The sequence below is a fragment of the Laetiporus sulphureus genome, assembly GCF_001632365.1.
Source record: "Laetiporus sulphureus 93-53 unplaced genomic scaffold LAESUscaffold_6, whole genome shotgun sequence".
NCBI lineage: Eukaryota > Fungi > Basidiomycota > Agaricomycetes > Polyporales > Laetiporaceae > Laetiporus > Laetiporus sulphureus.
The window spans coordinates 971532-995207 of record NW_024468515.1 but is presented as its reverse complement, the minus strand read 5'-3'; the positions used below and the strand labels follow the sequence as shown (position 1 = coordinate 995207).

The window sequence follows — 23676 nt, the reverse complement described above, 5'->3', positions numbered from 1 at the left end:
ATGTTATTCTATCGAAACAGTTGTAATGGAAAGACCGTACGCCTGCGTACATCGAGTGAGAAGCGGCTTAGAGAAATGACGAGACATAAGTCGCAAAACGGCTGACATGGTTGCGAGAACTTTCAACCCACTTGTTCATGGTCACCAACACCCATCAACGAGAACCGGTGACTCTACCAAACATCGCAATACGAGACGTCTATGGCCCAACAGTCCTCTGCGAATGCGTGGTATCTTCTATCTGTGACCGAAACTGCGATGATCGCCAGGCAGCGAAGGAAATGTCATCGAAGGAAACGTCATCGGGTTCAAGTTCATCGTCATTGGGGTCGACCGCTCCTCGTAGATCGAGGAGACAGCGCGAGATGAGAATGGACGAGATGCTATTGCTGATGTCAGATTAAGGCAGCGTGGACAAAATGATGCGCAGAACGCACGGTTCGACGAATAACGTCACGACGTCGCCATATGACTAGGGCAAACATCGTCAGACACGAATTTTGTAGTGCGATGTACGACGAAACAGACCGTGTATAGCCACATCACGATCGCGAGAACATTCAACGGCAGTGAAACACTGAGAGCACATCATCAGGACCGCTGCCATGGTCAATATTTCAAACCCCCATACGCAAAATATACGAATTCTGTAGCATAATTAGCATCGAGTGATTTTTGTCTTTGATGGGCCAGCTCACCATTGTCCAGCAACATTTTGCTCGTAGACCTGTGGTCCTATACAATTTTGACAGCTTTGATATGTTCTCTCGTGTAGTACCATAAAGCCGCCAAACAGACCATATCGGCTGCTATAGAACAAGTGCGCGTGAAGATGACCACTGAGATCGTTATTATCAGATATTGATATTCTCAGGTATAAAGAGAATACTTACTTCTGAGGCATAATCAGATAGTGGTGGACGAGCAGCATAGGAAGGTAGCTTACTTGTCGTTGATCGCATTAGATAATCTTGAAGTAGTTGGACAACCGTGTACGTTGTCCTCGCGTATGTTAACGCTCTCCGTCGAGTAATTGACCTGCGAACGCTGAATGAGCGAAGCCAATTTATCTGAGCATGATTATAGACGCACAAGTTTGCGATAAAAGGGATTATACCGAGCATGATGGCCACAGTTGTTGGCCTCCAATCCCGAGCACTCACAGCGAAGACACGGTCGGCAGAGAACACTGCGCAGAACCCGATAAGATCATATCGCACCAATCGCAAGGACTACCTACCAGCAGAGAAAGCAAAGAATGCAAGCAGCATAGCACTGTCAATTCCAATAGCGATTGCGCAACTGGGCAATCACTAGTATATGATGTGATCGGATGCTGCGCGATGTAGCATTTATTTACCTCTAATTCAGACCTGAGATGGCCGTACTTATAAGCGATACCGGATACCCACCTTCTCAGTCGGTTTAAAGGGAGGAAAGAAAATAAGCGACTGAACGGTGACCCAGAGCAGCAGCGCGTAACGGTTAACAAGGAAATTGGCTTCAGCTATTGACATATCGCTTCTCCACACCAAGCGGACTTCGCGCAGAAACGTCACGGCATAGTCATAGCACGCCATTGCTGCAGGTATGCATTACAACATATCCCTGATCCACGCTAGTGTCAATAATTGCGCACTCACTGAGTATAACCACATCATGTTGTATCGGACTACATCCAGGTCCCTAGAAGACCAGATAAATCGTGAGCATTCTATCACGCGTTGTGCGAATGCAGTATACCTAGCTGCTTTGGTATTGAATGATGAGGCCGGTATCGAAGACATCTACATATGCAAACGCGCAGAATGGACTGAGATCTACAGGTGTGAAGCAGGAGGCGAGGTCCAAGGCGCATGGTGTTGAAAGGCCTTCTTATTAGTCTATTCTACCATCCAGAGATCAGTCACATTGGAAGCAAAATACGGAGCCGATATCACTCACGTTGATAATCACGAAGGAGGTCTAGAGCGGTGAGAGGATTGGGAGCAGTAAGAATACTACATAAGGCTGGTGTGGCGCACCGTGATTCATGTGCAAGGAATCTCCGTTGAATGGAGAACTGCCTTACGAACAATCCATCAACAACCTTTTTTGATAAATATCTGACAGCGCTACTGAGGCCTGAGGACTGCACCTTCAAGACAGCCTCACCTACTAACGCGACAGATCGACTCAACTCATGCGCCATCCCACGTCCGTGCAAGTCGATCTCGGATCCATATAACCTAAACCGACCGACATGCAGAAAAAAGAAGGTTGGGTGCTGAGTCCAAAACCCCAATCAAAGCCGGGACACTGCAGCACAGATTCTACTGGTTGAAGAAGCTCCGTTAAGGCCACGGTAGGAGTATGTGGTGTATCCATGTATTGGAAGAGCACCTAGAAGTAGCTTGCATCCATCTAAGAGCTCTAATCAATGTCAATGGTCATTAAGCATACATTTTTTTTTTTGTGTACAATTTATATCCCGCCCCGAAGGGGCGGTCGGAGGTGTGTAAATACATGTCATGTAACAACGGAGGACCAGACGCATCTGGGGGCGAAGAAGCTTAACGTACGGACACCAGGTCCCCACGGACGCAACAGAGCAGGCGTATAGTAGAAGGGCACGAAGCCCGGTAAGCTGTGTCATGGACCACACAAACGCCGACAACCTAACATATGCATATGCCCGACCAACACGAAAACCGCGCCTCGGCCAGTCCGTTGACTCGTTAGAAACACTGTTTAGGGGGGATCGAACCTCCAAGATACTCCCACCTAACTAACCTCGTCACCCCTCTTGAGGGGGGGAGTTACCCAGTTGACTTTGAGGAGAGCTCGGCGGACCAGGGTTAGTGAACTGCACGACGGCGGACCGAAGGGCGGAAATGAGTTGGCAGCCAAAGAGATGTCGGGGCGGAAGGGGAGGAAACCAGAGGGAGTCGACAGTAGGAATGGGTGATGTGCGGCGAACCCTACCACGCAGCAGGCTGGATAAAAACTGATCCCCTGCATTTAAGTGTTGCTACGCCGGCATGTTGACCCCGTATTCGGTGCGGGCATGCCTTGTGGTGACGGAGGGGAGCGGACGGGGGGCGCTAGAAAAGAAGAAGGAAGGAACGTGGTGGAAATTAAAGTCGCACTCGCCCCTACATAGCAACATCCGAGTCGCCAGTAGAGGGCAGCGCGGGGCGCTCGAGAGAGGAGGTCGGAGCGGGGCCAGCGCTCCGGAAAGAGGTGCGTTTGGGGCACTGGTCAGAGTCGGCATGGTGGAGACCACGGCAGTTCACGCAATGCGTGTGAGCACAGGGTTCGGAGGCGGCGCGATTCTCCTTCGCGCACATGGCGCACCGAGCGCGGTGCACCGATTCGAGATGGCGGCCAGCACAGACATGGCACCGGGGCGGCTTCGTGCATCCTGCAGCGAGGTGGCCATAACCCCAGCACCTCGTACACTGTCGGAGGCGCGGCTTATCACACCAGCGCGACGTGGTGACGGGAGTACCGAAAGCGAAGAGGGGGGTCTGAAGGAGGGCGGTGAGGATGGAGCCATCCGGGTCTTCGAAGCCGAGGACGACGGACGAGCGAGCACCGTCGATTTGCTCAGGTCGACGTGCCCAGCGCAGAGGTTGGGTGATGCGGAGGCGTGCAAGCACGGGGTTCTTCACGAGCTCGGTCGACAGAGTCGACGTCGAGTGGACAGCGTCACCTGGATCTGTCCTGGTGCTGACGTTGCCGATGAGGACCCTAGACCACTTGACGTCTCTGGAGACGTGTTGGTCCGGGTCGAGCTTGAGGGCAGCACGCATGGTCAGGAGGTGTTCGTCGATGCGGCGGTATGAGGTGGTAGCGGGAAAAGCCAGGACGATGTTGCCAGAGGAGCTCGGGTAGGCCGTGAGTGCAGCCAGTCCTCCAGCAGTCGGTATCGCAGCCAGTGCTGCATTCACATCGCTGACAAGTTGGGCAGGGGGTGTCTGAAGCAAGTGTGCCGGCGCGGAGCCAGCAAAACGAACCACATACCTCAAAGGCTCGGGGGCGCGCTTGGGCCCAGGAGCCTTCGGGGGAGTGGGTGGATTCGGGGTCGTCACGGGAGGAGCCGGACGATATGGGGCGGCTGCTGCCGCGTACGAGCGCTTCTTGGGAGTGCCACGTACCTGAGGTTTGGGAGGAGGGGGGGCCTTCACCTGCGACGGGGGAGTCACAGTCGCCATTCGAGTCTCCAAGGCATCAAGCCTGGCATCGAGGGCGGAGCGAAGGTCCTGGAGGGCTGCGGTGAGGTCGGGTCCAGTGGTCGGAGGGGGGGATAGGACAGGGGTGGGTTCTGGTCGAGAGGTGAAGCCGACGGTGGGGAAGGGGTTGTATTTGTCCGTGACAGCCCTAAGGCGCTGTTTATGGAGATCGTCCAGGTCAGGGTTGCGTCGGGTCAACAGCTCTGCACGGCTGATGACTCGAGACACTGCCTGATGAATCGCAAAAGCGGCATCGACCAGAGAGTCGATGTCAGTGAGCAGCTCAGAGGGTCCCTGAGCCTGCCATTGCCGTAAGGCCTGTCGGACAGCCAGTGTAAGTTTGGGGGTGTAGTCTGTGTGTACGAGTTCCGTTGACGAGGAGGACAAGCCCCCGGCGCTAGCGGAAGGAGATGGTGGTTGCGGTTCAAGATCCATGCATTAAGCATACATGAGCACACATAAAACAACCCCGCACTTTAGATCGAAGTATGGGCGAATGAGAAAAGCCAGAAGCGTGGGTCGAGTTTGAAGCAGCTGAGAAGAGCGCCCGAGAAAGTCGTGAGCGTCTCGCCCTCTTCCTCCCACCGCCCACCCTCTCTGCCTAGTCTCTGCATGCTGTCGATGCAAACTAGATCCTAACTTATTATAATACAAGCTCCGTAATTACGACCGCACGTCTTCATAATCATGAAAATCAGCCAGAAAATAGCGCAGGCGGAAAAGGAGGACCGCATCTGGTGGTCTTTTGAATACTTCCCGCCTCGGACGGCCCAGGTACGGTTCATGAAGCTCAGCCTGCGGGCCTTCCAACGTCTATTGCTTGATAGGGTCTGCAAAATCTGCTCGATCGCATTGAGCGCATGCGAGCGCTCGGTCCGGAGTTCATAGACATTACATGGTGGGTACTGGTCGAAATACGGCAGGCAGGTCGTGCGCTGAGACGATTGCAGGAATGCTGGCGGCCGCACGTCAGACCTCACGTCCGAGATGGTCAAGACATGTCAGAAGCTCATTGGCATCGAGACATGCATGCACCTAACTTGCACGAATATGCCGAAGGAGAAAGTGGACATTGCCCTGAGTGTAAGTCAGCTCAGCTGGTCCACGATAAGTCGCGTAATGGCTCCCCTGTTCGCTGTTAGGAAGCCAAGGAACATGGATGTCGCAACATTCTTGCTCTGCGTGGAGATCCCCCGATGGGCAAGGTCGAGTGGGAGGCGGTCGAGGGCGGATTCGTCCACGGCATTGACCTCGTTCGTCATATCCGCAGCTTATATGGCGATTATTTCGATATCGCCATCCCTGGTTTCCCCCAACACGAGCTTCTCCCTCCCGAGGAGTTCCAGCAGGAGTTAAAATATCTCAAGGAGAAGATCGACGCCGGTGCGAACTTCATTTTCACGCAGATGTTCTACGATGTCGAGCTCTTCATTCGTTGGGTGCATGCCGTGCGTGCTGCTGGTATCACGGTACCCATCATTCCGGGTATCGCGCCGATTCAGACATGGAACGGGTTCATGAAAGCGACCAGCCTCGCGAAGACGAAGATTCCCCAGTTTTTCATGGATGCGCTTGAGCCGCACAAGAACAACGACGAAAAGGTTCGAGCGATTGGCATTAAGCTCGTTGCAGACATGTGCCGCCGCATATTGAAAGAGCCGCTCGGCATCCGGGGCCTGCACTTTTACACGATGAACCTGGAGAAGGGTACTCGTATGTTATTGGAGGAACTGCATCTCGTTCCGCGCGTTCAAACGATCAAGCCTCTTCCTTGGAGACAGGCACGTCTGCTCATAAGTGTCTACCGCAGCTTTACTTAATTCTTGGTCTTTGCAGTCCCTCACTCCCAATCGACGCACTGAGACCATCCGTCCCATATTTTGGGCGAACAGAACCAAGTCGTATCTGTCGCGCACAGAGAATTGGGATGAGTACCCCAACGGCCGATTCGGTGACTCGCGCAGTCCGGCATATGGCGAACTCGACGGATACGGAGTGTGGATCAAGCAAAGTGTAGGCTACCCTCCTAGTCATTGCAGTGCAAATTGATGTTAACGCCACGTCTATGAAAACAGAAAGACGAAGCACTTCAGCTGTGGGATCGTCCCACAACCGTGGTCGACATTGGCAAGCTGTTCGCTCAATTTTGCATAGGCAAATTACCGGCACTGCCATGGTCAGACGAGGCGCCGTCCTCGGAAACATCAGTCATTTCAACACAGCTCGCAAAGTTGAACGAGATGGGGTTCCTGACCATCAACTCACAACCCGCAGTCGATGGGGCACGGAGCGATGACAGGATCCATGGTTGGGGTCCCTCAAACGGATATGTCTACCAGAAGGTCAGTATACCCGAAAGGCAACCCCAATAAGCATGGCGCTGATGTCGCCTGTGCGTTCAGGCATATTTGGAGTTCTTTGTCTCTCCGGAGCTTCTAGACGCTCTCCTCCCCAACATTGAGCGCGACGTCAACATCACATACTACGTTCTCAACAAGCGCGGGGACTTGCGAACAAACACCCATTCAGACGGGCCCAATGCTGTCACGTGGGGGGTGTTCCCGAACAAAGAGATCATCCAACCGACAATTGTAGAGGCTATCAGCTTCATGGCTTGGAAGGTAGGTGCAAGCGACGTTGTCGCGTTGCATGCTGTTGACCAAAAGTATCGTTCAGGATGAGGCATACGAGCTCGGACGTCAGTGGAGCAACTACTATGAGCCAGATTCGCCCACGCGCAAGCTCATCAACGACATCATGGATACGTTTTACCTTGTGAACGTCGTGCATAATGATTACAAGAAGCCACAAGCTATATTCGAGCCTTTCTTCAAGGCAGGCGCGGAATTCGCCTCCGCACACGGCCAGGCGCCACCAGTCCTCAACGGACATTGACCTCAGCTCTTCATATCATCTCCCCCTCCTCGATCACGTCTCAACACCATTGCTTTCACACCCAAAGCTTTATTTGTTTCCGGCACCGCCACTGGGTTCAACACCCCATTCGTTCGAACAATGGCCTGTGCAGTCTCATCCCGCTTCCAGCATCTTTTTGCATCTTCGTAGCATTTACTCAGCATGTATCGTCAGCGGTCTCTTGCATCAACTGCATCCGTCATCCGCCCCGCAGGGGCACTGCATCCAACTGCATGTATCTTATTGATTTTCGACAAGTGTGGAATGAAAACGTCTCTCGGAGTGATCATCCTCAAGATTCTTGGGCGATAGGATCTTGATCACCGAGGTCTAAGTTAATGCTCCGATGATAGTTATGGTATCGAAGTAAGGTGCCAGCTGCCTAATAACTACCTAATTTGCAGTGGCTTCGTGCAGGAGTAAGGTGCGCTGATGTCGTAGCTTTCCTCGTCAATGCGTAATTCGTCTATGCTGCCACTGTAGTAGAAATCTGTGTTTCGATTTAAGCGAAACCTGCCCATCGCCTGGCTGTCAGCGCGGCAAGCGCAATGAGATCCAGGCATTCCTTGCCGGCTTGCATGAGTCAGGAGTCGGGTTCGAGTCTGGCTTACATGTGCTTCCGCATCTCGCCAAGAAGCAAATCCTCCCCTGCCAGCGAGTCTGAGTGTCAATACGCTAACATTATATTCAGATTTGCTGTGTAGGACTGATCTAGGAGAGGCATGGCTGGCCTCGAACTCAGTCACTGCCACATCATCAGTTCATTGCAATGGTTGGACTATCACCGAGTCACCCATCTGCACCACTATCACGCCATTGTTCTGTTGCATTGTCATGGCACGGCCATGAAGCACAGGGACAATGGCAGTCCTAGAATGTGCGTTACCGTTGCTATTTTCCAATTCGCAAACAGTGATATCCTGCTGCCCATATATGTGCAACTTCATTGCCACACATAGCATTACATATCATATATATAGCCGACATAGATACCTATCAACCTATATCGGCAACCGCGAGCCACTTTGCATCTCGAGTCTCAGCCCTACCCTCCCGAGTTGAACATCCGCCAATGGCACTGAACATTGAAGAATTGGAGATATAGTAAGCGTACAAGCTTCCCGCGTATCCAAGTTGCACTATATTTCAGGTCCTGCCGTTTCTAGCTGCGTCGGCAGCTACTGTGCTCAAGCGGCATGCGGTCAGTCACCGCCAAACATCTCAAGATCTCAATGATCGTTAACCCTGTTCAACGTGTCCATCTGTTGCCTGCAGTGGTACTGTGCTATGAATATGCTCTCACAGTAGATCAAGAGGCCCGCCTAATATGGAAAGGAAAGATGTCGATGTCTCCGGCCGTTTTTCTCATTAATCGTTATGTGCCGCCAATCTGGGTCATTGCCGTCCTGCTTAGAGTGTATCATGACCCTCAGACAACCCAAATCGTGAGTGTATCTGCTGAGTCACTGTGGATGAGTCTCACGGTATATAGTAGAGGTAAGGTTGACCCGAGCCTCTTACTCGTCCTACATCCTAAAGAAATTGTTGTGATCATGTTCAGCTGTGAGGTGGTGGAGGTCATCGAAGTAATCTCTCTGCTTACATTTTTCGCCGTTTCTGCCGGTGGGTAGTGCTCACCGTGACTCAGCGCGAGACTCATGGTGAGCTCCGTGAAGCCTTCTCCGGTGTTCGTGTTTGGGCTTTGACTGGTCGGGATTGGAGGCCAACAACAGTGACTTTAATCTTTGGTATAGTCCCGTTTGTCGCCAACGTGGTGAGTTGATTCGTCTTTTTCTGCTTGTATACGCGAGGATTACCTCTAAATGATCAGGTCAACTTTTCCACACAACGAGCGCTACATGGTCCGACGCTGTACTCATACGGCCTGGCTTGTGTCAACGAAACGAAACTATCTGTGGACGTGAACCGCAAGTGCGTGTACCCACTTTATCGTCACTTCTGACTCGAGTGATATGTTTTTGATGCAGAAGTAGGTAACCAAGTCCTTCGTCGGGATTTATTGGGAACCTTGTGCACTTGTTATGCAGTGATTATATTCACCCGCACTTGTGCCATGATCTCTGATCTGGTCTATCTGGTGGTGACGTGGTATCATTCCCGGGAACATCTGAAAGCTGTACGAAGCCTGGGGCATCATACATCTCTTGCGAGTCTACTGATGCGCAACGGTGAGCGAGTAATTCTATTTAGCGAACTGCTCCCTCATGAGCTCCGGACTATCGCAGGATATCTATATTTCGCGTAGGAGCATATGAATGATTCGCTGATGAGCCACCACTAAGCGTCTCTTAGCATCATGCTCATCTTGAACGTGATCGATATAGTTACGTGGATTTATTGGGTTTGTTCTGCTACACGCTGCAGGATCTTCAATTGGCTCACACAAGCTTCTCCAGTCTTACGCCGAAGTCATAACAACATTCATGGTGCCGTACGTTTAGCAATTTGTCATGACGCTCTCGCTGAACTTACCTCAGCATATCATCAATTCTGATCTCGCGGTGTTTGCTGGACCTGCGTAACGCTATCGACAATCATGACGATGATATCGACGTTAGTGATATATAATTCGAATTGCCGCCTTCACGCGATACGTCATTTGTCCAGACAATCCGGAAAGGGATGCTCAGAGTAGCTTTTTACAACTGCCTTCCATCGCAGGTGAGTATATGACATTGCAGGATCCTTGATGGCTCTGCGTTTACAATGTCGCTACAGAATAAGCATGCGCTACGCATGCGAACTAGAACTTATAGAGGCTTGTATCAGATCACGTCCAATAGCGCGCTGCTTGTGCCTCCAGAGATCAAACGATTTTCGTGCCGTTGAGCAGCCGCATCAAGTTGATTTATCCACCAAAAGCTGAGGTGCACGGATAGCGAGCAGTTCACTGTTTGATCCTTGCAGACCGGACAATCGCTCACTCCGGACCATTACATGGTGTAAATGATGCGACACGAACTATATGAAGGCTTCGTAAAGCGCAGGATCATGGCAGGCGAAAGAAGTCTTGATAAACGACCCTGTCAATCTGTTAATCTCTCCATCTCGAAGCCGAAGAGGCGTAATAAACTTCATACTTATCGAAACGAAATTCTACTATGTGAAAGGCTCCCATAACGGCTTCAGCGAGACAGCAATTCGACCTTGAGAGGCATCTGCGCCTTGATTGTGTCCTGGCCAACTGTCGGGTACCATACAATTGCGACGTTCCAGAAAATATCCTTATCCGTCAAGGCAAACTTGAAGGTCGAGAGAAGAACAGACAAAACGATCTCTTTAGGATCGAAATGCATGTTAGACGCCAGCCTCAACATGCACGAATACTATAAACGTACTCATTTCCATCTCGGAGAACTTGAATCCGCTGCATATTGATGCTCATAAGCGAAATCGCTGACTAATAGTCGATATACTCACAGGCAACCGCGCTTGCCTCCAAGGAAAGTCATCCTAAACGAATATGAGAATTGAAGTGTATTGCACTCGAGTAAACTCACAGATTGGAGTAGACTCCTGGGATGCGAGCCTCCGTCACCGATGTAGGAAGCGGAGACAGCCAGCGTTCTGGCTTCCATTCGAGAGCATCTTCTCCCCACAGAACCTTGTTGGCGTTGCAGCCCAGCACGCCAATAATAATTTCCATGCCTGCCGTGACGGGGATTTCTCGAATCAACTTGCCGTCTTTGCCGCACACAGGTTCCAACAACGGAAGGACGACATCCTTATTGGGTCTGCAAAAGAGGATATATTTTCAGCGGAAGAATGATCGCTTAAGTTAACTACACGCACACACGGGTCAGATAAGTGGCCGGAGGATAGCTAAATAAAATATGTGTAGTTGAGTAACATATGAGAGGACATCAAAGCTAGATTCTACACTCACAGCCGCAGAGTCTCTCTGCATACAGCATCCAAGACAGGAAGACTGTTCAGCACGTCGTAAGGTATGCTATCTGCAGCATGCGCGGCCAGGACCTCAGCTCGGAGTTTTTCTTGCATATCTGGATGTTCTGCCAGCAGCAAAAGGATCCGTGATAACATGCTAGATGTCGAGTCCAGAGCTCCAATTATCAGGGTACTGTGACAACGTGAGCAGACGGCCCAATGTCGCTTACGTGCATAACGCGCAACTTACGACATCTGAGCAATCAACTCGTCCTCCGGTAGTTTATCCTTATCTGAGGCCAACATGTTCTCTTTGACTGTTAACGATATTAACATAACGCTGAATGAGCAAATAGGAATGGGACCTTACGTAAAATACTCATGACATCCCGTCCCTCTCCGACCTGCTGTACCATGGCCTTATCACCATGGACGAGAGCGTCCTTCTTCTGATTATAAATCTCTTTCGATCGTTCTGTCATTGTATCTACGATCGCTTTGACTTCACGGACCCACTTGCTGGGAAAGCGGTCCATGATATATCGTTGCAGCCACGCCGGACCGACCCCCGAGACGTAAGGTAACAACGGACGAAAAACGCTGGTTTCTTGCAAAACAGGGCTAGCGAGACAACCCAGTTCATGGTAGACAGGTTGAGCGAATTCGGGTCAGTCGCGCGTTTTGAATGAATGAAACTTCGCGGTATACTCACAGGAATGCCTTGACTGCTTCGGCGTATGCGTCTCTCTTATCATTTGTGAGAGGATCAAAAGAATAACCAAGTCCCCCTTGTCCGATCAACTCCAACGCTGCCCGACCTGTCCAGCCCAGTATATCGATCTCATGCTGGCCATCGCGGACACGGGTTGCGATCGCGTCCCGAAGCTGTGTGAAATATCAGCCGCACTGCTTGTCCAACTGAATTTCCGCTGACCTTATGGGCGACTGTGTAGAATATCGGGAGCATCTCACGCATGTGGTTGACTGTAAAGGCCGGGCTGAGCGACTTCTTCTGCTTCTGATGATGCTCGCCTGCAGCCATAAATACAATGAGCATGGAAGCCTTGAAGATCAGATTCACTGGCATACCGACGGTCGAAACCAACGAAGGCCCGAAGACAGTGGCATTAGTTCTATAGTTTGATGAGAAGCATGAAAAGCTATGCAGACTTTCGTACGCACTTCAAAAATATCTTGGTCTCCTCGAAAGTGCTCTCTTCCTTGATAAGCATGTGGTGCAAGGCTCTAGGGTCAGCTACATAAAGCAAAGGCATCTGATGGCATGCATGCGTCAGTTAGAGGGAATCAAGGGTCGAGCATGTACTCATACACCAGCAAGCCCGTGCAGCCTTACAACAAGGCCATAATCCAGTGCAATATGTCTCTGGAATTTTCCTCCAAGGCGGTCTATGTACTGGCCAACATTACCTGAGGGATGTCATGAGTTAATGAACAATTCACGGAACGTGGTTGGCTGCAATACCCTTCCAGAATGACTCCGGTTCGGGGCCCGGCAGGTTCTTCAGGATCGAGTTCACTTTGCGATGTCGCAGATACGTCCAGAATATCCATAGTACGCTGGTAAGTGCGACAACCGTTGGGATCATGTCCATAGGGATAATTATCTGAGCGTAAAAAGCCATCAGCAAAGTGTTCAGCGGTCAATGTTCAGCCAGATGATGATCTGAAATGCATACGATGACCATGATTATATACATCCAGACAGCCCTTTACGTGATGTTGATATGTAAATGAGTTAAGATTTATAATCAACGGCCGTAGCGTCAGGCGTCAGTGCAACAGCAAGAGCGGAAGATCGCGTCCCCAATGGAACCAGAATATGCACGGTTATACTTGATGGGAGGTCGATGCAACATTTTCATATCAGCAGCTAGTGCCGAGAAATATGGTGATTCTGCACACTCCTAGGAAGCCATACAGGCACAACAGTCATTGGCACAGCAGATGAGCTACGAAATATGCTCACAGGTGCATAACATTGGCATCCCAATCTCCTATACGCATACCGCTGGTGGTGTCCACACACCGTCGGTGTCGGTGAGCGGCGCGAGAAAAGTCCGAGTGCCATAGGTGAATCGTGCCATGACACCATTCGGTGTGGCATGATGCGAATCCGACAAATCGGATGCGACCCAAGGATCACCGCGCCTCCAGTGTTTCATATATCGGTGATGCTGGTAGCGTGCCGAACGGGAGATCTTGTACACTTTTGCACCGAAGGATCACATTTCGGACCGGGCACATGTTTGGGGCGGATGTCGGAAAGAACGTCAAGGTCAACACGGACTCGATATAATGCCGTCACTGGCCACATATGTTTCACATGCGGAGGAGAACTTGAAGTGGCTGCGGCCTGCTTGATATCGTTAGCCGTGGGTCGCTATAATATGCGAATATGGTTTATAAATCACTCACCATGCACGGCCGGGGGGGGGTGGAGTGAGTGGGGGTTATTACCGTCTCCGACACGTAGCAGCAATCAATAGCGCAATCGGCACACGCGCCGGCAGACAAGCCGCCATCAGTCCGGCATGAGTTTTATTCCGAGATTCTCTGCACCAAGAAGACCGTCAATTGACCGGCAACGAGAACGTACGAAAGCATCGGTTTGAAAAGAGATATACTTCTGCCACGTTCATCCAGTACAGTGATTGAGTCGGTGCAAGCCCTTCCGAGTCAAGAGCGTTTACCTCGAAAGCGCCGTTGGAGTTGGGGCTGCATCATGAGATCGCCATTATAGGCTTAGAGAACGCGCGTACTTACAGAACAAGGGTCTCATGAGTACAGCGCACATCCTGGACTTTCAACAAGACAAATAAGCGAACCCAGCATAACAGCTCCATAGACAATATGAATCCAGGATTAGCCCAGGGTCACCTTTTGAGATTGAGGCGAAGTTCCAATGGACAGAGAATGCAATTCGTAGACACGTTCATATGCTCTAGAGGTGTGTTTCAGACGGAACCAATGATATGTTCACAGATCTACTCCTTTGAGAAAGGCTAGAAGTTTCTGAAAGTAGACCTCGCACCTTTAAAACAAAGCCATGGGACTCTCTATTAGGATTCAAGTCAACAAGGCGCAGAGTAACGCGTAGGAAAGTGCAAAACAGACCTTTTCCACATTATTCTTTTGATGGGAAAGGCCGAATTCTTCATACACTTCCTGCATGACCGGATAATGCTACTCACCGTGAGCCATAGCTGAGATATCCACAGAGGACCCAACAGAGCATGTATGCTGCGCCGAGGGACTTCGAATGACAATTGATAGATCTGCATCCTCCGTCACCGTCCCTTCAATATGATGTGCCCCACAGGCCGATGATGCTCCGCGGGATTAGTCCGCATGCGGCCGCTGTCTGTAGCGCCCCTGCCCAGAACGTTCCGTTCCCCACCGCACACGGTCCGAGCTGTCCTCTCCACGCCATCTCGTCCAATGTCCAGACTCGACACGCCTATAAGAGCACGCCTGTGCTCGGCAGAATTGCCCCTTACAACCTTTCCTCTTTATTCCACACCCAAGAGATACCCAAAATGACCTCCGCAACTAGCAACGACACTTCCCCGCTTTTTCTCGGCCTTGATCTTTCCACCCAAGGACTCAAGGCCGTTCTCATCACGGAGGACAGCGCTGTTGTCCATGAATCCGCTGTTCACTTCGACCGTGACCTTCCGCACTATGGCACAACCAATGGCGCAATTCGCGGGCCTGGCGCAGGCGAGGTGACCTCTCCTGTCCGCATGTGGCTCGAGGCATTCGACCTCGTCACGAACAGGATGAAGACTGCTGGCATCGATTTCCAACGTATTCTCGCTGTCTCTGGAGACGGGCAGGTAAATAGACTCGATGTACAAATAGACGTGTACTGAGTTCGCTTCATTTCCGTCAGCAACATGGGTCCGTCTACTGGTCGCTACAAGCCGAGCAAATGCTTGCCTCCCTTGACCCAGAGAAGCCCCTCGATCAACTGGCTCCGGGTGCATTCTCGCTCCCCAACGCCCCCATCTGGCAGGACTCATCCACCGCCCGGGAGTGTCGCGAGCTGGAAGCCTCAGTGGGCGGCGCGCAAGCTTTAGCGGATCTGACCGGCAGCCGTGCCTACGAGCGTTTCACCGGAAACCAAATCAAAAGAGTACGTCTGCGGTGATGTCGTATTGCGCCCGTCCGAGGTTGACGCGAAGTTTCGCAGATCCGTCGCCTGCACCCAGAAGCCTACCAGTCGACTTCACGGGTCTCGCTCGTCTCGTCGTTCATGCCTTCGCTCTTCCTTGGGAAGATCGCGCCGATCGAGCTGTCGGATGCAAGCGGGATGAACCTGATGAACGTGTTGACCTACCAGTGGGAGGATCGGCTGCTGGAAGAATGTGGCGGGCCGGAGCTGCGGGCGAAGATTGGTCCCGAGCCCGTGCCTGGTGGTACTGTGCTGGGCAAAATTAGTCCTTGGTGGGTTGAGCGCTGGGGTTTCAACCCAGGTATGTGAAGAAGCCAACCGTCGCTGATACACCACTGATGACTTGTCTTAGAATGCCTGATCGCACCGTTCACGGGTGATAATCCCGCGACCGTGGTAGCTCTTTCGACACCGGGAGATGCCATCCTGTCCTTGGGGACCTCGACGACCCTGCTCCTCTCCATTCCGCCCTCAGACACTCCACCCAAGTGCTTCACCACATCCCACTTACTCACCCACCCCACCACGATCGACGCCTACATCGCCATGCTCTGCTATAAGAACGGCGCGCTCGCCCGCGAGCAGGTCCGGGACCGCTACGCCGGCGGACACTGGACGCACTTCAACGAACTCGTCGAGCAGCGGCCCGTCGGCAACGATGGCTTCATGGGCTTCTACTTCCCGTTGCCCGAGATCATCCCGCCCAACGTCCAAGGCAACTTCTTCTTCCACACCTCGCCCTCGGGCGTGCGCCCGCCGTCCGTCACGTCGGTGCCCGAGGCAGAGATGCCCGCGGTCGCGCACCCGCGCGCGATCCTCGAGTCGCAGTTCCTCTCTATCCGCTCGCGCATCGCAGCCATCATGCCCGAGGACGCGCCGCCGCTGCAGCGGCTTGTGATCTGCGGCGGGTCGTCGGAGAACGCGGTCATCCAGCAGCTCGCGGCGAACGTGTTTGGCATGCGCGCGTTTGTTGCGGGGAAGGAGGGCGCGGCGGAGGGCGGTGCGCAGCTTGCAAGGTACGCGTGGTGGCGCGCGCTGAATGGAGGTGCGGGCACGTTTGAGGAGATGCGTGCGGCGGATGCTGTGGAGGAGCGCATGAGGTGCGTCGCGGAGCCGAGGGTGAAGAATTGCGCGGTGTATGCGGGATTGGTGGATGCGTATCGGGAGTGTGAAGAGCGTGTTGTAAAGATGTGTGCGAGCTATGCGAACTAGGGGCTCGAGGTGGTGGATGTGGTCGTTTTCTTTGTTTTTTGCTTTCTGATGCTAGATCTGGATCTCATTGTATAGTAAGTCATGCATATTAGCCCCTTCGCCTCGTCGCTCTCGTAGTTTTGCGTTCGCCGTACAAGATAAAAGTGTACAGCATAGAAGTATACTCATTTTCCTGGAACCTGTAGATATGCCGGGTGCAGCAACTGGAGAATAATGTCATATGTAACCTGCAGATTGTTTGAGGTCGCCATTCCCGTCGATGTGCTCGTACCTGAGATGTGAGCGCAATAAGTGCCGGGCGTCGACGCTGTAAATGAGCACGGTACAAGTTCTCTTGCCTGATTGAATAGTTATTAAGTGACCGCATATATCATGCCTCGGTGTACTTACACTGGTTCGTGCTGTTTCTACTCTGCGTCATTCAGCGCTGTACATACTATCCCTGTGAATATCCATCCGCTGGACGATGCATTTCAGCTCTCGAGATGATTAATCTTTACGGTGGGCAACACAACACCGTCTAAGCTACTGTGAACTGCATATAGAAGGTGAACACTTTGTCAGATGTGAGTCTCTGACATGTAGATAATGCGTGTTATGTCTGCTCACTGTTGCACTATGCAATCAAAGAACTGACAAGATGCGGTGTAACCTCGCTAACGCATCGGGTTCCCTCGTCTATCTGTCTCTCGCCATATTGGTGTAAATGCACATCCATTCCGACCTGCTACCGTACAGACAGAACTGTGAGATACACCAATCATCCGCCCATATGCCTCACCAAATTCGACCATTGTCTAGTCGACACACCTGGTCGTACCACATACTACCCTCAGCGGCAGAGTCTCCCGGGGCGGCCTGCCCTGGACCCGAGTCACGCACGAATCGTCGTAACGTTTGCTTGCACGCTGGTATCGTCAATGTCGCCATGCAGATCCCATAATGATACTTTGGCTACGCTTCGAGAGTAGAAAATTGACGACCCACTCTTGATCGAGACCGTCGGCGGCGAGGGTAAGAGGTCATGACTGGAACTTCCTCATTGTCTGGATCTCGTCGAGGAGGGCTTGCAGCCTATCATCGTCAATCTTCACGAGACTATTGGATTGTTTACTCTGTGAGTACTTGACGAATGTTCGTAGGCGAGCGTGGCTCACCTCGGGATGATGCTCTTCGCCTCCTCAGCGTCGGCAGGGCAAAGGTTGGCTATCTGTGCGGTTTCAAACTGAGTCAGAGCAGGTTCTCTCCGAAGGGTCCTGTGCATGCGTCGGTGAGATTAATTTGACATGAGCGTGAAGAGGGTTCGTACTCTCGGACAGCGCTGGCGGAATCCGTGGTGTTGAACTTGGCGAACGTCTTGACGTACTCGAGGGTCTTGTTGTAAACACTGACTAGCGTGTCAGCAGTGTCGCATAGATTGCATGGCATTCATGACGCACGCAGTATCCGGGGCATCTTTATCTCTGTTCTCGAGCAGGTACTTCACTTCCGAGATGAGCAGACAACCAGCATTGTTGAACTCTGCACGATTAAATATGAATTTATTTCTTTTAACGCATAGAAAAGATGAGGTATACCAGGCCCAAGCTTCAGCACCGCAGCATCTTCCTCCTCAGGCTGGGGTCGGTGTCGCAGACGGGGAGGCATGCTGCTGGCGGTCAAAGACGAAGGCGGCTATTTGCATCTGTTAGTTTCCAAAGCCTTTAGATAACAAGTGCAAATAGATCCGGCCATCAATTGCGGGTGCAATCGACTATTGTGGCTACCACGCATGCCACTCGCAGCGATCCAGCTGGCACGCCGATACCCGCTCCTTATTGCCCCTTTCGCCTTATAGGAGGCACAAGAACGGCTCGGCCACGTCGCTGCACTCGGAAGAAGAGCACGAGATGGTGCAGACGTACGGTGTAGCGCCCGCAGAGGCTGAGCACGAGGACGTGCAGGCGAGAATAGAGAATTTGGGGGAGGGCGATGCTTTGCTGGGGGCGGAGGCGAGTGCTAGACGGTTGAAGAGAGATGGACATGCTACGCTGTCAAGTTCCGTGGGGAACCTAGCGAACACGATCATTGGGAGTGGTAAGTCACTCTGTGTACTTTATACCGACAGATCACATCATATTAATCTGACAGGAATGCTTACGTTCCCTCTGGTAAGTGTGGGTGGTTTTGATACATTCTTCCCTAACTGATGCCATCAACTTATGCAGGCCATGGCCTCCGCGGGAATTATTCCTGGCATCATAACTTGTCTCTTCTCGGGGGGCGTTGCAGCCTTCGGACTATACCTGTTATCTCTATGTGCGACCAAGGTGCCTCACCGCAGGGCTTCGTTCTTTGCTGTTGCTGAGTTGACGTTCCCACGAGCCGCTGTGTTCTTCGACGCCGCCATTGCGATCAAGTGCTTCGGTGTGTCAATCAGGTGAGCGTTGCCAACATTCCTGATCACATATGTAGCAGGCTCATTTGCCTGCATAGCTACCTGATTATTGTCAAGTCGCTCATGCCAAAGGTCGTCGCTGCTCTATACCATGATCTGGCATCGACTTCTCCGCCTGTATGGGCACAATCCGGCCGAGTATGGATTAGCATTATGATGTCGATACTTTTCCCACTGTCGTTTATGCGCAAGATAGACAGCCTTAGACATACAAGTTATATCGCTCTCTTCTCCGTCGGTGAGCCCTTTTTGCTTCGTCTTCTCATGCTTGGTGCTGAAGAACGTGCATTCGGAACAGCGTATCTGGTTGTTGTGGTCGTGGTGTGCTACTTCTTCCCTCTCGAAGGTACACCAGCTGCCGGCGATATACACCTGGTACATTTCAGCCCGAGCTTTGTCTCTACATTCCCTGTTCAAGTCTTCGCGTACACATGCGCTCAGAACGTACGTGTGATCGCGTCTGGTACCATGGTGCGAACGCTCTGACGCGACTTGCTATGTTGCTCAGATATTTCCAATATTCAATGAGATTAGATCCAACACGCAGACGCGAATGAACATCGTGATCGGGACTTCCATTGGATCGGCGGCGATTATCTATGAGGTCATCGCCATCTTCGGATATCTCACATTCGGCTCGAAGGTCAGCACACAATCTCCTGCTGAGGCTATCAGACTGTGATTGAACTTCTCGTCACTAGGTCGGCGCGAACATCATCGCAATGTATCCGTCCACTTCGCTGTTCATTGCAGTTGGACAACTTTCCGTCGCAATACTTGTGATGTTCTCGTATCCTCTGCAGGTGCATCCATGCCGAAACTGCCTGGACAAGGTCTTCCATATGGGGCATGTGTCGAAGCAGGTGACGGACGTCGAGGACGACGAAATTGAGGATGAGCATAGTGATAACACGGACATGAGTCCTCTCAAGCATGTGTTGCTCACCGTCGGCATTGTCGTGAGCGGATTTATGATAGCATACTTCGTTGACGACTTGCAAATGGGTGCGTGTCTAGTGCGAGACTAAACCGTGTTCAGTCGTTGGTCCTTTCTGACACTGGCTTCAGTGCTGTCATTTGTCGGGTCCACCGGGTCGACCACGATATCCTTCATCCTACCCGGGCTGTTCTACTGGCAGGTTAGCATCATTTTATCATTCGCTATCAGCGCATGTCCTAACCCATGCTCCGCGTCTCCAGCTATCGCAATCTGACCCGAGTGCGAGCAAGACGCTGTCGAGAGCGGCGCTCGCACTAGCGGTGTATGGCGTCTGTATATTTATTTTCTGGTGAGCGGCTCAATCATTCCACGTCAATAGCGAATGCTGAATTGACCACCCTCCCCATGCAGTTTGAGCTTTAACATCTACCAGGTCGTGCGACCGACCATTTCTGTGCACTGAAGTAGAGTGTTGTATTTACGTAGATGATTGGTTACATGCTATGCAAACCCGGACTTAAGTATGAGCGCTGAGCGTACGAGTTGATCGACGGACCGCAACGCGATGGCGCCGGTATGAACGTGACATTGGGCGCTTGTTACTTTGTCGGCGAGCGCTGTATGCTCAGCTTTCACTTACCCTCATGCCCTCCCTCTCCCTCCTCTTCTCCCCGTCCTGCTGACCACGTGAACGACCTCGCAACATCTCATCAGTCGGTGCGTTGTCCACGTCGCTCCCGTAGAGAGCATGTAGCACGCGCTATACGAGCTGAGCCATCTGGTCGTAATTGCAGGCAAAAGCTGCGCAACTCCAAATCCATTAGATCCTCTCGCGTGGCTGATATCGGCGTGGCAAGTATCGAAACTCCATCGATCATACTGCTAGCTGCAATGGCGACTGCGACTGTGAGCGCTGCTTCCCCTCCAGCGGGCACGAGCACGAGCGCACCAGAGATCCACACCAGACACTCGTTGTCGGCGAATGCGATAGGTCAATCTCCTTCGTTGAGCTCCTTCATTATGCAGTCCTCTCGAAACGGCTCTCCGGACGAGAACACTGCCGCGTCCTCGTCCAACGCTGCCGATTCTTCATCTGGGAGCACGGACGCTTCCACGGGGCCAGACCCGCAGATTATCGAAGCCCTTCGGAGCAAAGATCGTCTTTACGTACTGAAGCTGGGTGAGCAAATGGAGAGTCTCATTAATGAGCGAAGGTGAGTGTTTGTGCGGCTGCCGGCGTCGTGCGATCCTGATGTCTTCTCTACCGAAGGACTCGCCTCGACTTCACTCCCGCTACTTCTTATCAGCGTTTACTCGTACATCGGTGCTCTGCATATTACAACCTAGCACCTGAAAGCGACAATGCGACTAAGGTCATCACGGTGTACATTCGCTCGGAGAGCCGCATGTGAGTTTACCTTTCCCGATTCCACTGCAGACTTTCTCACCCAGGGCTGTCTGTTAGTCCTGCAAGACGAATGAGCGAGCTCGTGCCCGTGGAAGAATCCGCGCAGCCCGCATTCAAAATCATGACGCGAAGGACGGCAGAGGGTCCCAAGAGCCGGCAGACCTCCCAAGCGGGATCAGTCGCTGGTGAAGACGCTGAGCTCTCTGATGTAGAGCCATCTGAAACGAGCAGCATTGGTGGACGTAGCAACACAACTGGCAACAGCGTTAAAAGGCATCGTACTCTAGAAGAGCGCGAGGCGGCTTACAATGAAGCCCGGTCAAGAATCTTCATGGACTTCGAGGAAAAAGAGAAAGAGAAGGAACGAGATATGAGCGCCAACTCCTCCACTTTCAGCCTCGTCTCTGGCTCATGCTCCAATAGCGGCGACCGCGGAAGCAGTGTTGGCGACCTGGACGACTCAGCCAGCACTGTTGCAACGGAGAGCGAATGGTCCGGGCCTGTGATCCGCGACAAGAGGGATGGCCGGCGTGGGGGTTCATCTCGAGCAAACAGGCATTATAACGGCTCCGAAAGTTCGCGCAATTCCAGAGCGACATCTCCATCATTCAACTACGCCACTCTTTACGATCCGGTTGCTGGTCCTGAATATGGTGCACAACCTTCTGCTCCAGGATATTTCCCGCCGCCTTACATGTACCCGTATGGTGCCGTGGCGGGACAAATGCCAGGTCCTTACTATCCGTACTATGTACCGTACGGATACCCTCCCCTTCCTCACGATCCAAGTAACCCGATGGGTAACGATGCCATGTATTCTCCTTATCAGCCCAGCACGATGCCATACACAAATCCGTACATGTGGCAGCAGCCACCACCACAACAGCTCCCCCAGCCGCCACAGAGTCCTGGAAGTGCAACTCTAAACTTATCCTCCCAGGACTCCCAACCATCGTCTCCTCAACCCCAAAATGTACACCAACCTCAGCCGTTTCCGCCATACATACATCCAACCCCTTACAATCCGTACGCAATGCAGGGCTATCCTCCACCGCCCCCTGCTTTCCAGCATCCCGGGCAGTATGGCCCTCCGCCGCAGGCACCAGGCCAAACGTATATGCCCGAAATGGCAAACAACGGCTCTTACAGTAATGGAGCTAGTGACAGTGCTAACCACAGTCGAGATTCATCTAGGAGCAGCCATGGAAGTAGGCGCGGAGGCGCGCCACGGACTCGCGGCTCGTGGAGTTATGGCCCTGGAGCCGGTAACAATGGCTATATCTACAATGTCAACGTGATGGGTGGCGGCAGCGATGCTGTCGGACCAAGATTAAGTAACCGAAGGATATCCGGAACGTCCAGTGCTAGTGGTAGTACCGGCGCAAGAACACCAGGCGATGAGACGTCCTCAACTACGGTGAGTACCTGCTCTGTTTCTTCCTATGTACCTGTATATTCCAGTTCTGAGCTCCCTCACTCTACATGTTCCCGGTTATGCTTGTATCTTGTTCTCCCAGTCGTCATCCACGTCGTCGTCGCGGCAAACTTACACGTCCTCTTCCTCGAAGCATCCCCTCCCTGCGCGCCCAGATTGGGCAGTAGGGCTGAAGCCCCAGCCAGGTCTCCACGCCTCAGGTCCCCGACATCACGATCACAGCAACGCTAACTCCCGAACAATGTCCCCTGCGCGCCTCGGCGGACAAAACCACTCGACATCTCAACACCAGTCCCATCCATCACTACAATCAACCGACTTCCCACCGCTGCCTTCAGGCCCGGAGAAACGGTTACCGGTAGTGGGCGGTGCTTGGACGAATACGTCCACGACAAGATCTATCATGACGCCTGGCGGCTCCGTCCAGGGCACTGCGCTTGTGCACTACCCCAACTCCTCCCAGCCAGCTGCCCAGAATGCTTCTGAGGCTGGCCACGAAGATGACCAGGAGTCTGGATTCGAGCGGCCGCCGCCCAAGGCTAACGCCGAGCTGTTCAACCCGAAGAGCGGCTCGCGCTCGCCTGGAGCATCGAACGGCACTGGCAAGGGCAGTCAAGGGCAGATGAAGGAGGACATGCAGGATAGCGGTTGGAATGGGGATGCGGCAGCTGGTTTGGCTGACATAGTGGGCTCTATGACGATCAGCGGCTACTTCGGCGAAGTCGATGGTGCGTCGTCGGGAGTGAAAAGACCTCCTTCAGCTGTACCGCCGCCCACGAGCGCCACGTCCATCAGCGCAGCTGACGGCGAATCCTCATAGTGTCTCTGAGAAGGGGGAGGGAACATCTCGTCTGCTTTTAGGGACTTCTGGCATGTAGTTTTTGCTTGGTGGATGCATTACAACAAGCAGTCATATACGTTACGTGGTCTGTGCATCATCGCATCGTCATGGTCCCATTCGTGTTGTATTCGCATATCTTGAGATTAGCTTAGAGAATATAACGCAGCAT

General features: G+C 52.4%; 12 protein-coding genes across 12 annotated transcripts; 6 read left to right on the top strand and 6 right to left on the bottom strand.

Moving 5' to 3' along the window:
• Positions 1 to 199: 199 nt before the first annotated feature.
• Positions 200 to 714, bottom strand: LAESUDRAFT_756359 (uncharacterized protein; the record flags this gene model as incomplete). Its single annotated transcript, XM_040912161.1, has 5 exons — positions 200 to 383; positions 438 to 472; positions 529 to 577; positions 632 to 647; positions 699 to 714. 5 exons carry the CDS (start codon positions 712 to 714, stop codon positions 200 to 202), a joined length of 300 nt encoding a protein of 99 aa, XP_040767913.1.
• Positions 715 to 809: 95 nt separating this feature from the next.
• Positions 810 to 1580, bottom strand: LAESUDRAFT_711954 (uncharacterized protein; the record flags this gene model as incomplete). The annotated part of the gene is made up of 5 exons (XM_040906878.1): positions 810 to 839; positions 894 to 1038; positions 1093 to 1189; positions 1221 to 1236; positions 1413 to 1580. The coding sequence occupies 5 exons, from the start codon at positions 1578 to 1580 to the stop codon at positions 810 to 812; spliced, it is 456 nt and encodes a 151-aa protein (XP_040767912.1).
• Positions 1581 to 4778: 3198 nt separating this feature from the next.
• LAESUDRAFT_722342 (methylenetetrahydrofolate reduct) lies at positions 4779 to 7339 on the top strand. Its single transcript, XM_040908192.1, has 8 exons — positions 4779 to 4988; positions 5042 to 5112; positions 5165 to 5297; positions 5357 to 5995; positions 6051 to 6227; positions 6290 to 6556; positions 6617 to 6835; positions 6891 to 7339. The coding sequence occupies exons 1-8, from the start codon at positions 4902 to 4904 to the stop codon at positions 7107 to 7109; spliced, it is 1812 nt and encodes a 603-aa protein (XP_040767911.1). The 5' UTR covers positions 4779 to 4901; the 3' UTR covers positions 7110 to 7339.
• Positions 7340 to 8416: 1077 nt separating this feature from the next.
• On the top strand, positions 8417 to 8907 carry LAESUDRAFT_613780 (uncharacterized protein; the record flags this gene model as incomplete). Its single annotated transcript, XM_040903188.1, has 2 exons — positions 8417 to 8545; positions 8779 to 8907. Coding segments are annotated over 2 exons (258 nt in total), but the record flags the coding sequence as incomplete, so codon positions are not given.
• An 85-nt stretch (positions 8908 to 8992) lies between these two features.
• Positions 8993 to 10170, top strand: LAESUDRAFT_722340 (uncharacterized protein). The gene is made up of 8 exons (XM_040908191.1): positions 8993 to 9058; positions 9115 to 9120; positions 9179 to 9319; positions 9377 to 9392; positions 9444 to 9492; positions 9548 to 9582; positions 9629 to 9812; positions 9870 to 10170. Coding segments are annotated over exons 2-7 (333 nt in total). The 5' UTR covers positions 8993 to 9058; positions 9115 to 9119; the 3' UTR covers positions 9720 to 9812; positions 9870 to 10170.
• Positions 10171 to 10276: 106 nt separating this feature from the next.
• LAESUDRAFT_756356 (cytochrome P450) lies at positions 10277 to 12652 on the bottom strand (the record flags this gene model as incomplete). The annotated part of the gene is made up of 14 exons (XM_040912160.1): positions 10277 to 10428; positions 10490 to 10518; positions 10572 to 10604; positions 10652 to 10885; positions 10944 to 10973; positions 11038 to 11232; positions 11290 to 11356; positions 11410 to 11660; positions 11752 to 11924; positions 11974 to 12071; positions 12129 to 12172; positions 12222 to 12313; positions 12370 to 12467; positions 12523 to 12652. The coding sequence occupies 14 exons, from the start codon at positions 12650 to 12652 to the stop codon at positions 10277 to 10279; spliced, it is 1626 nt and encodes a 541-aa protein (XP_040767908.1).
• A 1355-nt stretch (positions 12653 to 14007) lies between these two features.
• Positions 14008 to 14343, bottom strand: LAESUDRAFT_722336 (uncharacterized protein; the record flags this gene model as incomplete). Its single annotated transcript, XM_040908190.1, has 3 exons — positions 14008 to 14044; positions 14092 to 14116; positions 14175 to 14343. Coding segments are annotated over 3 exons (224 nt in total), but the record flags the coding sequence as incomplete, so codon positions are not given.
• Positions 14334 to 16459, top strand: LAESUDRAFT_722334 (D-xylulose kinase). Its single transcript, XM_040908189.1, has 4 exons — positions 14334 to 14896; positions 14953 to 15195; positions 15253 to 15535; positions 15587 to 16459. The coding sequence occupies exons 1-4, from the start codon at positions 14384 to 14386 to the stop codon at positions 16444 to 16446; spliced, it is 1899 nt and encodes a 632-aa protein (XP_040767906.1). The 5' UTR covers positions 14334 to 14383; the 3' UTR covers positions 16447 to 16459.
• A 31-nt stretch (positions 16460 to 16490) lies between these two features.
• Positions 16491 to 16983, bottom strand: LAESUDRAFT_474482 (uncharacterized protein). Its single transcript, XM_040902610.1, has one exon. It carries the CDS (start codon positions 16811 to 16813, stop codon positions 16535 to 16537), a length of 279 nt encoding a protein of 92 aa, XP_040767905.1. The 5' UTR covers positions 16814 to 16983; the 3' UTR covers positions 16491 to 16534.
• Positions 16984 to 17147: 164 nt separating this feature from the next.
• On the bottom strand, positions 17148 to 18115 carry LAESUDRAFT_722333 (uncharacterized protein). Its single transcript, XM_040908188.1, has 5 exons — positions 18024 to 18115; positions 17886 to 17967; positions 17756 to 17833; positions 17604 to 17702; positions 17148 to 17544 (listed from the first exon to the last, which is right to left on the bottom strand). The coding sequence occupies exons 1-5, from the start codon at positions 18091 to 18093 to the stop codon at positions 17469 to 17471; spliced, it is 405 nt and encodes a 134-aa protein (XP_040767904.1). The 5' UTR covers positions 18094 to 18115; the 3' UTR covers positions 17148 to 17468.
• Positions 18116 to 18295: 180 nt separating this feature from the next.
• LAESUDRAFT_741706 (uncharacterized protein) lies at positions 18296 to 20354 on the top strand. Its single transcript, XM_040911152.1, has 10 exons — positions 18296 to 18522; positions 18577 to 18596; positions 18654 to 18865; positions 18922 to 19121; positions 19182 to 19327; positions 19392 to 19526; positions 19585 to 19888; positions 19952 to 20022; positions 20084 to 20172; positions 20235 to 20354. The coding sequence occupies exons 1-10, from the start codon at positions 18336 to 18338 to the stop codon at positions 20284 to 20286; spliced, it is 1416 nt and encodes a 471-aa protein (XP_040767903.1). The 5' UTR covers positions 18296 to 18335; the 3' UTR covers positions 20287 to 20354.
• Positions 20355 to 20469: 115 nt separating this feature from the next.
• On the top strand, positions 20470 to 23486 carry LAESUDRAFT_694804 (uncharacterized protein; the record flags this gene model as incomplete). The annotated part of the gene is made up of 5 exons (XM_040906215.1): positions 20470 to 20540; positions 20618 to 21037; positions 21094 to 21231; positions 21289 to 22648; positions 22749 to 23486. The coding sequence occupies exons 2-5, from the start codon at positions 20715 to 20717 to the stop codon at positions 23484 to 23486; spliced, it is 2559 nt and encodes an 852-aa protein (XP_040767902.1). The 5' UTR covers positions 20470 to 20540; positions 20618 to 20714.
• Between the last annotated feature and the right edge of the window lie 190 nt (positions 23487 to 23676).